This window comes from Phyllostomus discolor, chromosome 3 (assembly GCF_004126475.2).
Source record: "Phyllostomus discolor isolate MPI-MPIP mPhyDis1 chromosome 3, mPhyDis1.pri.v3, whole genome shotgun sequence".
Lineage (NCBI taxonomy): Eukaryota > Metazoa > Chordata > Mammalia > Chiroptera > Phyllostomidae > Phyllostomus > Phyllostomus discolor.
Window position 1 is genome coordinate 202,338,607 of NC_040905.2, and position 16,794 is coordinate 202,355,400.

The 16,794-nt window shown below is 43.1% G+C and overlaps 1 protein-coding gene across 2 annotated transcripts in view; it reads right to left on the bottom strand.

Annotated features, from left to right (window-relative positions):
• The window catches only part of BRINP1 (BMP/retinoic acid inducible neural specific 1), a 378,646-nt gene that overhangs the window by 48,254 nt on the left and 313,598 nt on the right, over nucleotides 1-16,794 (bottom strand). For both annotated transcript variants that reach the window (XM_036022140.1, XM_028529423.2), the window contains exons 4-5: nucleotides 11,758-11,927; nucleotides 8,511-8,616 (exon numbers count right to left, since the gene is read on the bottom strand). In XM_036022140.1, the coding sequence (XP_035878033.1) occupies nucleotides 8,511-8,616; nucleotides 11,758-11,927 (276 nt within the window). The remainder of the gene's footprint in view (nucleotides 1-8,510; nucleotides 8,617-11,757; nucleotides 11,928-16,794) is intronic.

Below are 16,794 nucleotides of genomic sequence, written 5' to 3' on the forward strand. Positions count from 1 at the left end.
TGTGTGTGTGTGTGAGTGAGAAAGAGAGAGAGAGAGACGAGTTCTAGAGAAGAAGGTGGGTGGGGTGCCTAATAACATGAGTAGAGAAGGTAAGAGAAGCTTTCATGGAAAAAATGGAAGTCCAGAAATTTAAGAGATGATGTGAAAAGGTATAAAGTAATACAAAATAATAATTTAAAAAGATGCCTATAGTGTAATGTAAGAAATTCCATAGATCTAGAGTGAAGATTTGAGTGTGTGTTGGACTGCAGAATAAGACAAAGACAAGAAGTTAGGCAAGGGTTTGATTATGGTGCCTGGTGCCAAGTTAAGAAGTCTAAACTTTATACCAAAATCTCTACAGAGGAAGTGAAGGGTTTTAAGCAGGAATGTGACAGTATTGGATTTGATTTTAAGAAGACCACACTTGTGTTTGTGAGGGGGATGGAGAGTAGGAGGCATGAGAATCAAAGAGGCTGGCTTGGCACAGATTGTGTGGTTCATGGAAGGGAGGAATGACCAAGGAGGGGGTGCAGAAGGAAGGATCCCTGATGTGAGCTGGACATTAGTGTTGGGCACTGGAAGATGAACTGAACTTGATAAAAGAGGACCGAGGTCACTTAAGGTATGAAGGGATTCTGGATGCATGAGTGATAGGAGATAGAATCTAGTCTCAAAGGAGCTGAGGTTTCAAGCACAGACAGAGAGGGGAAAAAGAGAAGGATTACAATGAAGGAGGAGAAAAGAAGGAAGAAGAAGGAGGAGGAAGAGGAGAAATAATTTGAGATCAATGAGTGAAATAGGTGAAATAGACCATTTGGACATGAATAATTAGAAGGAGGCTCTTAAAACACACCAGCCTCAGGTGGCCCTGTCTGGAGGTGCAGGAAGTACATGATGCCTCCTCATCTTACCAGCCTTTCATCCCATGTCCCCTCACTGCCTAACCTCCCGTCTTTTAAAGATCTTTACCTCTTCCTGTTCAACTTGCTCTTTGAGAAGCTGAGAATTGGCTAGTGACCTCACTCCTTTTATTTTCATTAAGAACAATATCACATGCCACTGAATCTAAGATGTCATTCACTGTGAGACATATAATTGTTTTATGTGCACTACGATAAAAACAGCCTTCCAATTAAACAATGACATGTCATTAGTTATAAGAAACATTCTAATTTCAGAGATGCCACTTAAATCTATGAAAAGTAATCAGAAGAAAAGTTCAAGAAAATGCCCCCATTACCACATCTATGACCTGTAGCCACCTCTGAACCCCTATGTCCTTCCATCCTCCCTTCACTATAGATAAACTGGCAGGCTCTCTTGTTTAGGGCAAATAATTACATTAATACACAAGCCCCTATTTACTCTTGTCTGCTCAACTTGGAGCTTAAAGTCACCCCTCTTTCTTGCAGAATCAACGTTTCCCTCTCTGAATAATAATTTCCATCAGCATAGAAGTTTTGTTGCTTCCATATTTAAAAAGAAGAAAAAGTCCCCTACTCAACGTCCCTTTCTGCTACTGTGTCTTTCACTGCAATACTGCTCTGTGGTTGGCTGTATCACCTGCCTTCACTCGTCCTCTGTTTTAATTTCCTCTAGACCACATTCGACTCAGGCTTTCATTTCCATAATTTCATCAAAACATTTTTGTTAAGATCACCAAAAACCCCATGTTGCTAAATCCACTGCTTAGTTCTCAGACTTTATCTTAATTCTCCTATCAGTAGCATTTCTCACAGTTGACCAAGATCTCTGTTTGGAAAAACATTTTTTACTTGGCTTCCAAGATACTACACCCTCTTGGATCTCTTCCCACCTCTTTGGCCACTTCTTAGCTTTCGTTTCTTGTTCCTTATTATCATCCCATTATCCCAACCCTTCAATATTAAACTCTCCATGGCTCAATAACTGGATCCCTTCTCTTTTCTAACTACACTTTCTCTAAGGTAATCTATCCAATCTCACATCATTAAATATCATCTCTATGCTAATTTATATCTTGGCTTCTCTCCTCTGACTTTCCAAATGCACGTTCAACATATACACTTGTATAAATAGTAGACTTCTCAAACCTACGTAAAAACCCTACTCCTCAGGTCCCATCAAAACGTATCCCTCCCACGGTCTTCACTATATCAACAAGGCAATCTTATCATTGAATCAACTCAGGCAAAATTTGGGGATCACCCTCTTTTCTCTTACATTCACAAGTTTCTCAGTGTACTTCTGAATAATGATGTTAGCACTATTTAAAATATATCCATAATTCAATCACTTCTCACAACCCCCACTGCCACTGTCATGGTCCAAGCCACCATTTCCCCTCACCTTGGTAAACACCAAAGCTGCCTAACGAGGTTCCTTGTACGTGTTCTTTCCCTCAATAGTCTTCTAGTCAACAGACATTGTGATTCACTTAAAATATAAGCCAGGTCAGGTTACTCCACCATCTACGTTTGCAGTGGCTTCTCATTTAACCCTGAGCAATATCTAAGGTATTTCCCATGGTCTACAAATTCCTGCATTACCTGTTCCCTCACTGTCTCTGACTGTGAAGAAAATATATTTATTTGTTTACTTGTTTATTGCCTGCTCCCCCCACATACTAAATATAAGCTCCAAAATCATTGAGACTTAGCTCATTCATTGCTATATAGCCAGCTCTTAAATCAATATCTGATATAGAGTTTATGTTCAACAAATATTGCTAAATAAATATGTGAATGTATGAGTGAAAAAATTTTCTGGATCATCCCTAGGTTTCAGCAAAATATTCTTTCTGCATCCCTTTCCACCCTTTCCACATCAGCGAGCGACTGCGGCAGAGCTCCGCTCTCTGTACACTTCACCAGATGGATACTTGATTAAATTACATGACAATGTCAGTCAAATGCTCAATGGGCTTCTTGGAGAGAAAAGTATAAAAATAAGAAGTTATCATTATGCTGCTAGCATTATTACTACTAGAAGCTGTTGCTTCTTTGACTACTAATAGCCTCTGATCATTTCTATGATCCTTTTCCTCCTCATTTTTAGTCTCCTCTAATCCTCTTCCTTCTCTTTCCTATTTATTTCTCTTTACCTTTGCCCTGTTTTGTGGAACTTGGATGAAATACCACAAGGTAAATGTCATTATAGTGCCATTCATTATCATCTCTATCTGCCGAAATGAACCTCTGCAGACCCTCCCCTCCCAGCCTTGCTCATAGGAACTGGGGAAGGAACCGAGAGCAACATTATTCAGAAGGAGAAGCTCTGAAGTCGCCCCCACTCCCCCGCAACGCTTCCTCACCTACAAAACGGGGATGTTATTTATGCCATTTTTGTAGCGATGCTGTGAGGATTAAAACTGTAATAAATACAACTATATAATACACACAAGTCGAAGTTAAAATAAATAGAAATATAATAACAATAAATTAGCACAGTCCCGGTCTCATAAGGAAGAGCTGAATAAACAGTATCTATCACCTAGCCTCAGTGCACACAGACTGCCCTCCCGCTGGGCTGGACCACCTGCTGCTTTTTGATGTCCCTGCTGCATTCATGTTTTTTTTTTATTTCCAGGGGATGTCAAGATGGAGGACACTATTAAAGACATTTTTTGCTAGCTGCATATTACAGACACAGAAACACATGCATACACAACATGTGTGTGCGGCTCTATGTGTTTCCACGAAGTAAACACACCCCTGTGCTGCCACCCACATCGAGCAGCAGAACATCGCCAATGCTTCCAGAAACATCTCTGGTCCTCCCCGTCCTCATGGGCTCTAAAACGATGTAATGGTTTTTACTAGTTCTGAGCTGTAGGGGAATGGAGTCATTCGGTGTGCACTCATCTGTGTCCGGCTCTTTCACTCGATGTTCTCTCCATGAGATTCTTCCATATTGTTTCATGAAAAGGTATTTCTTCTGTCCTCATTGTTGTGTTGTGGCCCATTATGTGCATGTACGACTATTTATCTATTTTCTTGTTGATGGGCATGTGGGCCTACCTCCATTTGGAAATTTTGAATAAAGTTGCTATGAACATCCACGTTTTTTTGGTGAACGTAGGTAACATTTCTGCTGGGTGTGTTCCTAGGAGAGCTGTAATTGCTAGGTCGGACGATGAGGGCATACTGAGTTTTCAGCAAATACTGCAAAAGAGTTTTCCAAAACAGTTGTGCTCACTTATTCCCTCTGCCCCTTGCAGTGGGTGTTAAGTTCCCATGGCTGCACATTGCCACTCCTTGATATTGTGAGTGTTTTTCATTTGAGCCAGACGGATTGAGGTGTTATGATATTGAATTGTGGTTCTAATTTACATTTTCTGAGGACTAGAAAAGTTAATTACCTTTCCAAATGTTTATTTGCCATGTTGATATTCTTCTTTGTGAAGTGCCTGTTCATATCTTTTACCCAGTCTCTTGACTTACTGGATTGCCTGTCTTTTTCTTATTGGTTTTAGGAGTTATTTATATGTTTTGCAAAGAGTCCTCTGTCGGATACATATATCACAGAGATTTCCTTCTACTCGGTAGCTTGCATTTTCATCCTATGAATGGCAGCTTCTGATGAGCAGAAATTTTTAATTTCAATGTAGTTCAATGTATCAATGTTTCTCTTATACTTAGTGCTTTTTGTATTCTGCTGAATAAATACCAGAATACTGCAAAGTCAGGAGGTACTCTTCTGTCTTGTATTTAAGAAGCTTTCTTCTTTTACCTTCCAGCACCAGAAGATTATTCTCCCTGAGATATCATTTTTCCCCCGTGATTCCTCTACCGAGGCAGACAGAATGAATTACCCCCTCCTCTGGACCTCCATAATAGTATGCATTACTTTCATTATCTCTATTATGTATTACCTTGGATCATATGTATCTTCCTGTCCATCCTCTCTATCTCATTCCCACACTCTATTCACTCAATTATCTAAATTCTTCATGATCTTTTTACTAAATCCTGGTCATGATGCCTCCTAAGTATAATAACTCTAAAATTGGCCTATTCTTCTCACCCGCACTGCTCCCTCCATGTCTAAATTTGTGACATCTCATCGTAAGTACTGGCCACTCTAACTGGTCACCAGTCTGTAACCTGTCCTTCTCTAATGAATGGACCACACACAAAAGCTAGCATGGTCTTCCAAAAGATCAATCTCTTCAGGCTTCTTTCTTTTTGAAAACCCTTCCACAGCGCCCATTATTGTCAAATTAATGTTCAACTCATTAACGTGCTGCGGAGGCCTTCCAGGATGTGAAGGATTGCTTTCTTCTCACCACTGATGTCTCAGCTCTAACCTCTTAAAGACTTTTCCAGTTCTTCAGACGCCCCCTCATAAAGACACTTCTGTCTGCCTCCATACCCATGACCCTGCCCTCGTCTTCATCCCTCGGCTCTCATCCTATGCATCATTTTTAGCAAGAAATCTTCCCTGATTCCCTAGTAAATTAACTCCCCATGCTAACTGGTATTACAAAACCCTCATTTTTTCTCCATTACAATGCGCTATGCCTATTATTGTTTAAGTCCGTCTTCTCTGTTAGACTGTGTGTTCCCTTGGGGTAGAAACCGAGCCTTGTCTACTCCTGAATCCTTGTACCAAGCTTGACGCTAATATGGTCCCTTAAAAAACATGCACAGGGTAGGCGAAAGTAGGTTTACAGTTGTTCATATGGGAAATACTACAATAATTAATAAATAATAACACAAGAATGAGCTCTGTGTTTCATGTACTCACAACTGTAAACTGTTCTTGCCCCCCCCCCATATATAGTGAGTTGAAACAAACTGATTTGTGTTCTTATGCCCACGGTGTAACACTGGGTTTGGCGCATAGCCAGTCCCAAGACAAATCTCCGTAAAACACAAGAAACACTAGTGTGAAGAAGGTCTTAAGGACCACTAACTTCAATCACCCCACCCAATGAAATGATGATTGAATAATCTTTATAACCTTCTGACCAAATGTCATCTATTTATAACTCACAGAGTCACTATATACTTCAGTTGGCCATTCTAGGTTTGGCATGAATGTGCATGAGAAAGTCTATTGTATGCTGAGTTTCAACTGAGATCTATTTTATCTCACTTAAAAGCTGGGGTCCTTGTCGTTTCCTCTAAGTAGATCAGGTTTAGCCCGTTTAATCCATATTAATGAATCGGACTATCTTTTCTGCAAGACAATCCTTTTGGTGTCTGCAGTCAAGTCCTCTTGCTCCAAGCCAACCTTCCTCAGCTATTTATCATAAGACACTTTCCTTCAGGCACACTGTGGTTTCCTAACGTCCCCCTTGAGGTATGATGCACAGACCTGAATCCAACCCTCCAGGTGTGCTCTGACTGATCTAGAATAAGACAAACCTCTCGCCTCCTTTTCTTTCTGAATAATATATGTCTATAATGTAACCCATGGCAGGCCCAAGTTTTGGGGGACTGAGACTTATACTTCAGTTCCTTCAGGAAAACAGTAATTCAAGATCAGACATGAAAGTGCATATTTAGAATGAGAAAGTCTGAGGACGTAAAAGGTGAGGGAACCCTGGACCTCAAGCTTCATTAGTTTCCTGGTAAATCAGCCTCTCTAAATGTCCCTATGATCTTAATAACTTCCTAGTAACACCCTGTGAATCTATTCTAAATATATTCCAATTATAACTCGCAGATCTCTCCTCCTCTACCAGCACAGCAGGGTGATCAGTGCAGACTGAGCCGAACTTCCCGGATTCAAAGCCTGCTGGCACCTTGAGGTCACTGTGGGCATCATAGGAACAGGCTAGGATCATTGGCACACCCAAGGCAGTGCTGACTTTCCTACGAGGCATTACCGAGCTCATCCGTCTACTCTTTTCTCTGCTAAAGAGGTAGGGTTATTCCTCCTGTATCTGAGGGTATGTTTTGTTTTAACACTAAACCACTTTCTTGGCCTGAATTTCCCCGAGGACGTTCATTCATCGTTCCCCAGTGACACTTCCAAGCTCTCCCCGAACCGTTTTCCAACCGTCTTCTATAACAGGAGCATGAATCAAGCCATTGCCAAGGAAGCAGAATATAAAAGTCATATTAGGCTCTGCTTAGCTCTACCTGCCAATCTCAACCCAACTTTCCTCCCACTGACATTCACGATCAACTTTTATCATATACCTTTCTAAAAGGTCACATTTTTAGTCTGCTCAAAGTTAAAGCATGCGATTCCTTCTAACTATAAAGTTAACACATGATCAGAAAAGTTAGAAAAGACACCGCAAGCCCAAAGTAAATCACGTACAACCTAACCACCCAGAGGTAACCTCTTTTAACCTCTCAGCGTATTTCCTTGCAGTAGTATGTTCTTTTATTATTTTATACCGCCATGCCATACATTCAGTCAGAAACTATCCATTTTTAAATTAACATTATATCAAGTCATTGTCACATATATTTGGAAATTCTTTATAAACAATGTTTTAGTACCTGCTTAATGTTATATTGTATGGATACTACATTAATTCACTTAGCTTCCTCATATAGAAAACAGATTTTTTTCTAAATATTTATTTATTTATTTTTAGAGAGGGAGGGAGAGAGAGAAACATCAATATGCGGTTGCTGGGGGCCATGGCCTGCAACCCAGGCATGTGCCCTGGCTGGGAATCAAACCTGCGATGCTTTGGTTCGCAGCCTGCACTCAATCCACTGAGCTATACCAGCCAGGGCAGAAAACTGAGATTTTTATACCGATTTTTAGTTATTATAAATTATGCTTTTTAAAACAGCACTATCTGTATTTGAAGCCTTGTTAATTTTCCCCTACAATCTCCTCTCTACTTTATGATGAATTAATAAGGGTAAAATTACTATTTTAAAGGGTCTATTATGCCAAGGTCATGAGCACACATGGAGCACCTAGCATGGACCTGACATATAGCAGACGTTAAACAAACACAAATATTCATATAGAGCAACAAAGCAATCCTTGTAGTTGTTACATTCGCACTAGCACTGTGCAAGAGCACGTCTCTCTACACTCCAGACAGCACTGAGTGTTCTCATTTGTCAACTCGGCCAAAAGCACACGCACACGCACAAACACGTGTGTGTGCGTATGGATATGCAGAAAACCACAAATTATGAACAAATAAGGGAAAAGAAGATTACAGAGAACTAAAACTTTCATAAATTGCCCTATCATTCTTGGAATTCAAGTGACATCTGCCAAAATACACTGAAAATCAAACACTATAATGTAGGAAATTCAGACAATATAATACAAAACTATAATATATACTAGACCTGGAGCATCTATAAATAATACCTTTTAGATATTTTTATCAAAATAATCGGGTAAAGCTCACGTTTCCATTCTTGATATCTGAAAACTAATGAATAACTATGAATTTAATGTCCTGTCTATATTAAAAATTTGTAATTGTATCATGATTGTCTCAGTTTTCATTGGTTTCCCTGAGTTCCATCTTCTTTCTCCCTGCACTTCATGCCTGCCCTTAGACCACCTCCCCCTCCCCCCTCTTCCCCTCCCCCACCGTCGCCACCAGCACCTACCTTGAAGATGAAGTTTGCTCTCGGTGCTTTGCAGAAGGACGGAACTCACAGAGTCCAGATTGTCATAGCTGTTACAGCCCAGAGGCCCAGTGCGTGTCTCTGTGACCTGGAGGGGGCATGAAGGGTGATGGATGTGAAAGAGACACCCTTGTATGGGACAGACCCTGCAACACTGGCCCCCGGCAGAGCAAAGCCGGCAGGGAAAGCCGTCTGCCCTGGGCCAAGGACCAGGCCTGGCTGCCTCCAAGCAGAGGACGAGCCAGCACACTGACCGAGCAGACAGTCTGGAGCCAGAGCGCCCAGCTTCTCCTCATGGTACCACTTCACAAAGCTGTTTCACGTATTCTACGAACTACTCAGTGAACAGCAGAGGACATTTCAAAAATCATGGGCTTTAGAATCAGGAGAGAATCGGTGTTAAATCCTGGCTGGTCCATTTATTTGCTCTGTGACCTAAGGAAGTCGCTTCACTTCTCTAACTTGAAGCTAGTAAATCCTTTCCGAAGAGGATGTGAGACTGGACATGATGGGTGTGGGTGCCTAACACATGGCATACACTCAAAAACGAGCATCTTACTGCCAAAAGTCTCTTAAAGTGTATTACGGCCATAGGCACTGTTATTAGGCAAGAACAATACAATTATCTTCTTTTAAAAAAAAATTTCGTCCTGGCTGGCGTAGCTCAATGGATTGAGTGCGGGCTGCGAACCAAAGCATCACAGGTTCTATTCCCAGTCAGGGCACATGCCTGGGTTGCAGGCCATGGCCCCCAGCAACCACACATTGATATTTCTTTCTCTCTCTTTCTCCCTCCCTTCCCTCTCTAAAAATAAATAGATAAAATCTTTAAAGAAAAATTTTCAGCAAGGAGCACAATCAACACCACCACAGAACAAAACATCCAGATCCTATAGTTTCCAAAACATCGTCTTAGAATAAGTGAAGTGGTGGATAATGGCCGGATAGTTATTCAAAAAGATAACTTTAAAACAGAACTAGTTTAGTATGAGACCAGGTTTCTTTACCCCGCTCGCCTTCACTTCCCACTGTTTAACACAGGCACTGTAGAGTTGTTGTGAGAGCTGCGCCCAACTGTAAAGACACAGCGGCGAGTGCTGTAGGAAGCGAGGGCTTGGGCAAGAGCCACAGGGATCTCCAAACGCCAGCTCTGCCTTTCTCCAGCGGGGAAGCCTGCGGTCGGCACCTTCCTTTTCTAAGCCTCAACGTCCCCATCTATAAAGTGTTAGTGATACTCACCCACCTCAGTGGGGAAAGGGATGGTATGTTTGAAGCGTTTAGCACTTAGGAAATGGTAAATAAATGGAGGGCCGTTCGCTTTGGAGTTCTTAACAAATAATTTATTCTTTTTTGAACAGAATAATAACACAATTGTTCATGAGTGACGACCCAGGAAAAGGAAACCCCGGGCAAAACTTCCCCACCCGGGTCAGCTGTCCTATTACACCCAGCTGGCAGTGAGACCCCGCTCCACTAGTCAGCTGGGGCTGCAGGGAGAGTCAAGAAATGTCAAGAAAAACCTAAGTCCCGGACTGAGTGAGGAAAGCTGTGGTCCTGTAAGAATGGCTCTGGAGTAGCCTCTGGGCGGTTTCTCTGCGAAAGGCCTGGGAAGGAGGCAGGCTGCCCTTCCAGGAGGCACAAAAGAGGATTATCTCGTGACAGGCTCCAATATCTCAATCCCGAGCCCCATCCAGTGGGGAGAGAACCCGTTTGGTGATAATAAAAACCAGGCCTTCGCTTCGCTCTGACTCTGATGGCTTCATAAAGATCCGTCTCCCTGTGCTGAGTTCCCTAACAACATAATCCCCCCAATACAGGCGATTCTTCTCGGAGAAGTGGCTCTTTGTTTGTTGATCTGATTTATTTCTCCTCTTCCTAGTTCCTGCCTTAGTAACTCGCTCCCTCCCGCATTTTTCTCTTGCTTTGGTCAATTTCTGACTCATCTTCCTGAGTCTCCCCCCTTCACTGCTCTCCCCTCTAATACATATATACTTTTTCCCTAGAGATATCTTTGAAAGTCTTCATATAAGGCTAGGTCTGCATTTTATTCAGGGAAAAAAATGTCTGGAGATTGAGAAGTAAAAAGCAGATATATAATCTGGTTGTAAAAATATTGAGATGCAAAAAATTTGCACTGGAACCCTCAGAAGAACTAATCAATTATACCAAAAATGCCCTCCTTTATATTCGTTTTAATAGTTGATCCCTGAATTTATTGCATTTAAAATGAAATGCATTGTTTTAACATTCTCGTGCTGTAAGTTACCTAATTAAAAGTCTAAAGCTGCTCTACCTAGTGTGGCTATTAAAATTAAAATTAATTACAATGAAAAAACTCACAAATTTAGTTGCTTAGTAGCCACATTTCAAGGGCTCTGTGACCCCAAATGATTAGTGGCTATTGTCTTGGCCAGCACAGACATAGGGCATTTCTGTCCCCTTGGAAAGGTCTACTGGCTAGCGCTGGTGTAGATGAGCCTGGTGTAGATAAGCAGGAGCGACTGGTTTTGTAAATAAAGTTTTATTGGAACACAGCCACACTCATTTGTTTACATATCGTCTATGGCTGATTTTTGTACAACAGCAGCAGAATGAATTTGTTGCAACAGAGATCATATGACATGCAAAGCTTTAAATATTTATTATCTGACCCTTTACAGAAGATATTCATAGACCCCTGCTCTAGAGATGAGAGTTCCAGTCCCTGCGAAGGTTTTCTCTCTCTCTCTCTCTCTCTCTCTCTTTCTGTGAAATTCTGAGCAAGGGTATTTAACCCTTGGATTACAGTTTTCCATCTGTGACATGGGAGAAGGGGATAAAAAACCACAGGTGCTTAAAAAATTACTGTAATTCAGTAATCTGACTCCTGCTAGCTCTGTGACTTTGGGAAAAATCACGTTCCCATTGTTGCTCCAGTTTTTCCACTTAGAAAGAGAGCCTAAAAGTCATCCATGCAGGAGAACTTCAGGAGTGTGGGAGAGGATTGTTGCTAATTACACTGTGGCCATAGCCGGGGCTGCCCCAGTAAATCAGTGACGATCACACTAATGACAGTGCTCATGTAATTACAGGGCACTTGACAACATCAGTCAGAACGGTTGGCAGGGTATACTGTTAGATATATGGGTATGAAGCCAGGGATTGTATCTTCCCATCAACTCTCAGAATACCTGGGTTGCAGCGCTACTGTCTTAGGAACCTGCCACCCCAACCCACCCTCAAGCTGTACCTTGATTGCTCCAGTTGATATCTGGATCTCATGGAGCCTCCTCATGGTGCCATCACGGTCAACAAAGTAGGATGACGCAAGCTGGTGCAGAGCTTCAACGCTTTGAGTGGCATTCCCTGACTTCCTGTCGAGGCGACTTTTGTCCATGTACATGGTCAAGGCCTCCTCCCCTGCATGGAAAGGAAAGAAGCTCAGGCAGCCTGTCCAGCTTTGGGGCGAGAGGAACAGCTCCAGAGGGTGGAGGCTAAAACACCCTCCAGCCTCCCACTACTTTGCCCAAATTTCCTTCCACCACTGAAAATCAAAAGCACAGGGAAAGAGAAATAGTCCATAGGTGACTGTAAGAGCCAAGCTCCTCTGAGACAAGGACCATGGAAGAACTCCTAGTCATCAAGTGCAGTCCCTACTAATCTACTTCACAGTTCTCACCAGCATCACCTCATGAGTCACCTCTCTTTCTGAGGTACAGTCTCTTCTCTAAATGGATGATTTTACCGTAGACCAGGGGTGTCAAACTCATTTCCACTGGGGGCCACACCAGCCTCACGGTTACCTTCAAAGGGCCGGATGTAATTTTAGGATTGGATAAATGTAACTACTCCTTAAGCAGTTAAGCAAGAGCTCAGTGCTCCTGCCAGGTAGGAACAAGGTGCTGGGCCAGATGAAACAAGGTGGAGGGTCCAATTCGACCCATGGGCCTTGTGTTTGCCCCCTGTGCCATAGACAGTCCCTTCCCCTTCCTTTGTCCTCATACTCTGTTTACTCCTCATCATCCAGCTCCTCCTTTCCCGCTTCTCTCTTCTCTCCTCTTCCCTCCTTCCTCCTTTCCTTTCTCTCTTTCTCCTTCTGCTACCCCTTCCTAGACAGACAGACGGATGGATGAATAGATGGATGGATGGCTAAAGAGATAGATAGATAGATAGATAGATAGATAGATAGATAAAGATACAGTTTACAGAAAGATATCCAGAAAGGAAAAATCATGTGCTTATTGTAGAGAAAATTCTAAACTGTCAGCTCTGTCAGACACTGTCCATATTAGCTACTTCTTTACCCCTGCACAAAGCCCAGTGCTTAGCATATAGTAGCTAGTCAGTAAACAATTAATTCAGCTTTTTCTATTCTCAAATACCTACATATACCAGGCACTGTGTTTCTGAGAGTATGATGGAAGAAAGGTTCCATCTAAGGGAGAGGGGAGATGACAACAAAGTTGGGTATAGGATGAATATGTAAACTTACACATTTCACTGCATGAAGTTTTCCTTAGAAACCCATGCATATGCATTGATTAATAACAGTACTACCTTATGGTGCCTCTTATTTTGCATAACAAGATATTTCACCAGAACTTCAGACAGGAAGATCCAGGTCACCAACTAAATAGATCCAACCATTGTGCATCTGGTTTCACCCTCTGCTAACGGTGAGGCTGGGAACGTTTCTTAAACTCTCTGTTCCTCAGTTCATTCATTAACAAGCTTGGGAGAAGAACAGCACTTACGCCATAGCATTACTAAGAAGAAAAAAATCATTAATACAGGTAAAGTCCCTGTGCCAGTGTCTAGTGCATTGTAGCAACCAAAAACCATTTGGAATAGTAAAAAGGCGGCCCTGGGCTTGAGTTAGCAGCTGTGTGAGCAGGTTACTCGCCCTCTCCACGCTTCAGTTCCTTCAGGTGTAAAATCGGGGGTGCTAATTGTACTTACCTCGTACAGTTGTCACAGGGTTACATTAGTTGACCTGACTCCTGCCTGGCACACAGCACAGTGGAAGGGCTGACTACCACTATTGGATCACCATAAACTATCAGTTGTATGAGATTTATCCTTACATCTAATCAACCCAATACAATAGGATAGTCAAAAAAAAATACTATCAATACTTCTTTTTAATGTTCATCTGAGGACTTTTTTTTTCACTGCATTTAGAGAGAGAGGAAGGGAGGAAGGAAAGAAGAGAGAGAACATCAATGCAAGAGAGAAGCATTGATTGGTTGCCTCCTGTAACCACCCAGGCGGGTATCACACGTGTCCAAACCAGGAGTCACACGCACCTGCAACCAGACAGGGAATCGAACCCACAACCTTTTGGCTATGGGATGACGCTCCAACCACCTGAGCCATGAAGGCCAGGCCAAACACTATCAATACTTTTTGAGGACGAAGCCTGAAATCTAAGATAACTGAAGTTTCTTTAGAATGCTGATGGCTTTTTCAGTTGAAGGGAAAAGCAATTTACTTTCAGAAGGGCAGTGGCTGTCACGAGAGGTAGGCACAGTCCTGACCCAAAGGTTAGCTCCTCTGCCTCGGATCCCTTCGTGGCAGCTTCTAGAGCACAGCTCCATTGCCAGCGTCCCCACAGGCGCCTCCCGTCTGTCTCTGCGTTGCCGTCGCTCCCCCTGTCCCACCCACACCATCCCTCTGCCCCCGTGATGTAGTCTTACCAAAGTCACATGTCATCTGCCCTTACTGCCCCTCCTCTGTCCTTGACCTGGCCAACTTGTAGACACCCCTGGGAACCTGCTCAGGCATCATGACCTTCCTGGTGAGCTTCCCCCAACCCCCCACCCCCACCCCAGGAGAGACAAGTCACTTTCCCTCCCTCTCTCCGTCACGAGCTTGTCTGTCCATTCAGTTTCGCTCAGCAGGCACTGGCCGTTGTGTGTGTGCTGAGCACTTTGGCAGGCACTGGGTGACAAAAGAATAAGACATTGTCCCTGTGCTTGAGTCACTAAGTGACTAGGCGCCTGCTGTCCAACATGGGAGCCACCAGCCAAGTGTGACTCCTGAGCACTGAAGCATGGCCATTCTGACCTGAGATGCATGGTAGGTATAAGCTACGCAGCAAATATCCCCAAATGTTAAAAAAAAATGAAATATCCAGTTGTTTATCCTGTTGATTACTTGTTGAAGTGCTACTATTGTTAAGTGAAATATATTTTTAAATTGATTCTCCCCTTTTTATTTCCACTTTGAAAAATGTGGTTGTGAACAAATGTAAAATGGCATGTGTGGCTCACGCTGTGACACACATTTCGTTCCTATTGGCCAACGCAGGTCTAGGGAAAGAGGGACGGTGATCATTTCGATGTCTCGGGTGCGCAGCGAAGGTGCAGGGATGCGCAGAGTGGGATGCAGCTGGAAGGAGGCGGCCTGAATCCCTGTTGCTAATGTGGGATGCGGCGCCCTGTTGGTCTCGTCTTTCCAGCTGCCCCCCTGCCACTCTCTAGGTGTGCTTTATCCTGCACAAGTGCACCCTGTTCCTCTCGGTGTTTGAGGTCTGCTTTTCTGCCTTTCTCCTGCTAACTTCTGCTCATTCCTCAGAGGTCACCTAAGACGACACCTTCTCTGAGAAGTCCTCCCTGAATCCTCCACTGGTGTTAAACCGATTCAGAACTCTAACCCCCTGTTCCCACCATCTCTTATGTCTCTGATACAGCACCTATCACGTTTTCTGGTGATGGTTTGTTCAGCAGCTGACTCCTTCACCAGAAGAGAAGCAGCACTGTGACATCCAGAAGCATGAGAGGGTCTTTCGTCATTTCATTGTTATTACTTAGCACAATTTGAGTATGTACTATGTGCTGAACAAATTATCGCAGTGTTTTTGGATGAACGAGTGAATATGGAAAGGACCCAACCCTACGGTGTTTATTGATTGACATATCTACCTCAGTGACTAGACGGCAATCTCCCAATAAGAAGATTCATCATCATCAAAATTAATTTCAGGGTTCCTTATTCCTCTGAGCTGGGTTCAGAATAAGACACTCATGTTTGCAGTTTCCCTTGAAGCTTTCCTTGGTTATCCAAGAGGACGCGATCTTTCATCCTTTGGACTCCATAGCAACGTAAATAGATTTGACTTAACAATGACTTCATGTACAATGAGACGTTCAGTTCGGGAGTGGTGGGTGGTGGCCTGGGGGAACAAGGGCTCAATCCGCTTCTCCCGGGTCAGACTGAGAGCAGATGTTCGGTTATCACTTGAAGGATATATGGCTGGGCGAATGGATGGATGGGTGAAGAGATGATTGAATGGGAACACAGATAGATAGATGGGTGGCAAGGTAAATGATTAAATAAGTGAATAGTCTAGGAGTTAGAAGCAAGCGGCAGAGGAAATAAATATTCCAAGTGTCAGCTCAGGCTCTCCAAGGGGCCTGTGAAAGAGGAGGTGAAACAAGCCCGTTCCCTCTGGACTGAGAACTGCCAGCAGCAAACCTTAGATCAAGAGGGGTTAATGGGATTCTCGCTGCATTATTAAGACTTAATTTCTTGTTTATTAAGAGAATGTTCTGTTTAGAGTTGCTTTCCCATTTGGGCATTCCTGCAAATTGCCTCCTCACCCCACAAAGGCCTTTCCTCGGTCCCTGTCCTCCAGGGGACTTTGCCTCTCTCTCGGCAGCACAACTTTCGGGGGGAACAAAGTGGGGCTCAGACGCGTGGGCATGGGGGTTGAAGTGGGAGCTGATCATCTGACCGTTTGAGTCCACAGGGGATACTGCTGCCAGATGGGGGTTGGAGATGTCCGAACTGCAGGTTTCTCGGACACCCCTCATCCTTTTCCTTCTGAGCCCCGTGACTTTATTCTCAGCTTTCCTCTTAGGTGAGGGGAGACCGTCCCGAAATGCAGGGTGGGAAATAATGGGTAGACAAACATACACACAAGTACAAAAACATGAAACCTTATGTATAAAAAGACATTTGTGTAAAATATACACATTTACACACATGTGCAAGCTCTCATACACTCATATATGTGGGCATCGTACCTATATGCATGTGTCCAATGAGAAGCATGTGTGTGTTGAGTGTGTATGTGTGTGTACATATAGGTTCATGTATGTCCAAGTACATACATTTACATACCTCTGTCTATGCATGAATGTAAGCTTAATCATACATATCACACAGATACCTGGGCTCCAAGGGCTTTCTTTGGGTCAAAATGTGATCTTCCGAGGGAGTAAGGGAAACTGATATCCCTGTGTGCCAACCTAGACCCCGAAATTTTCTCTTCACCCCGTTCCGT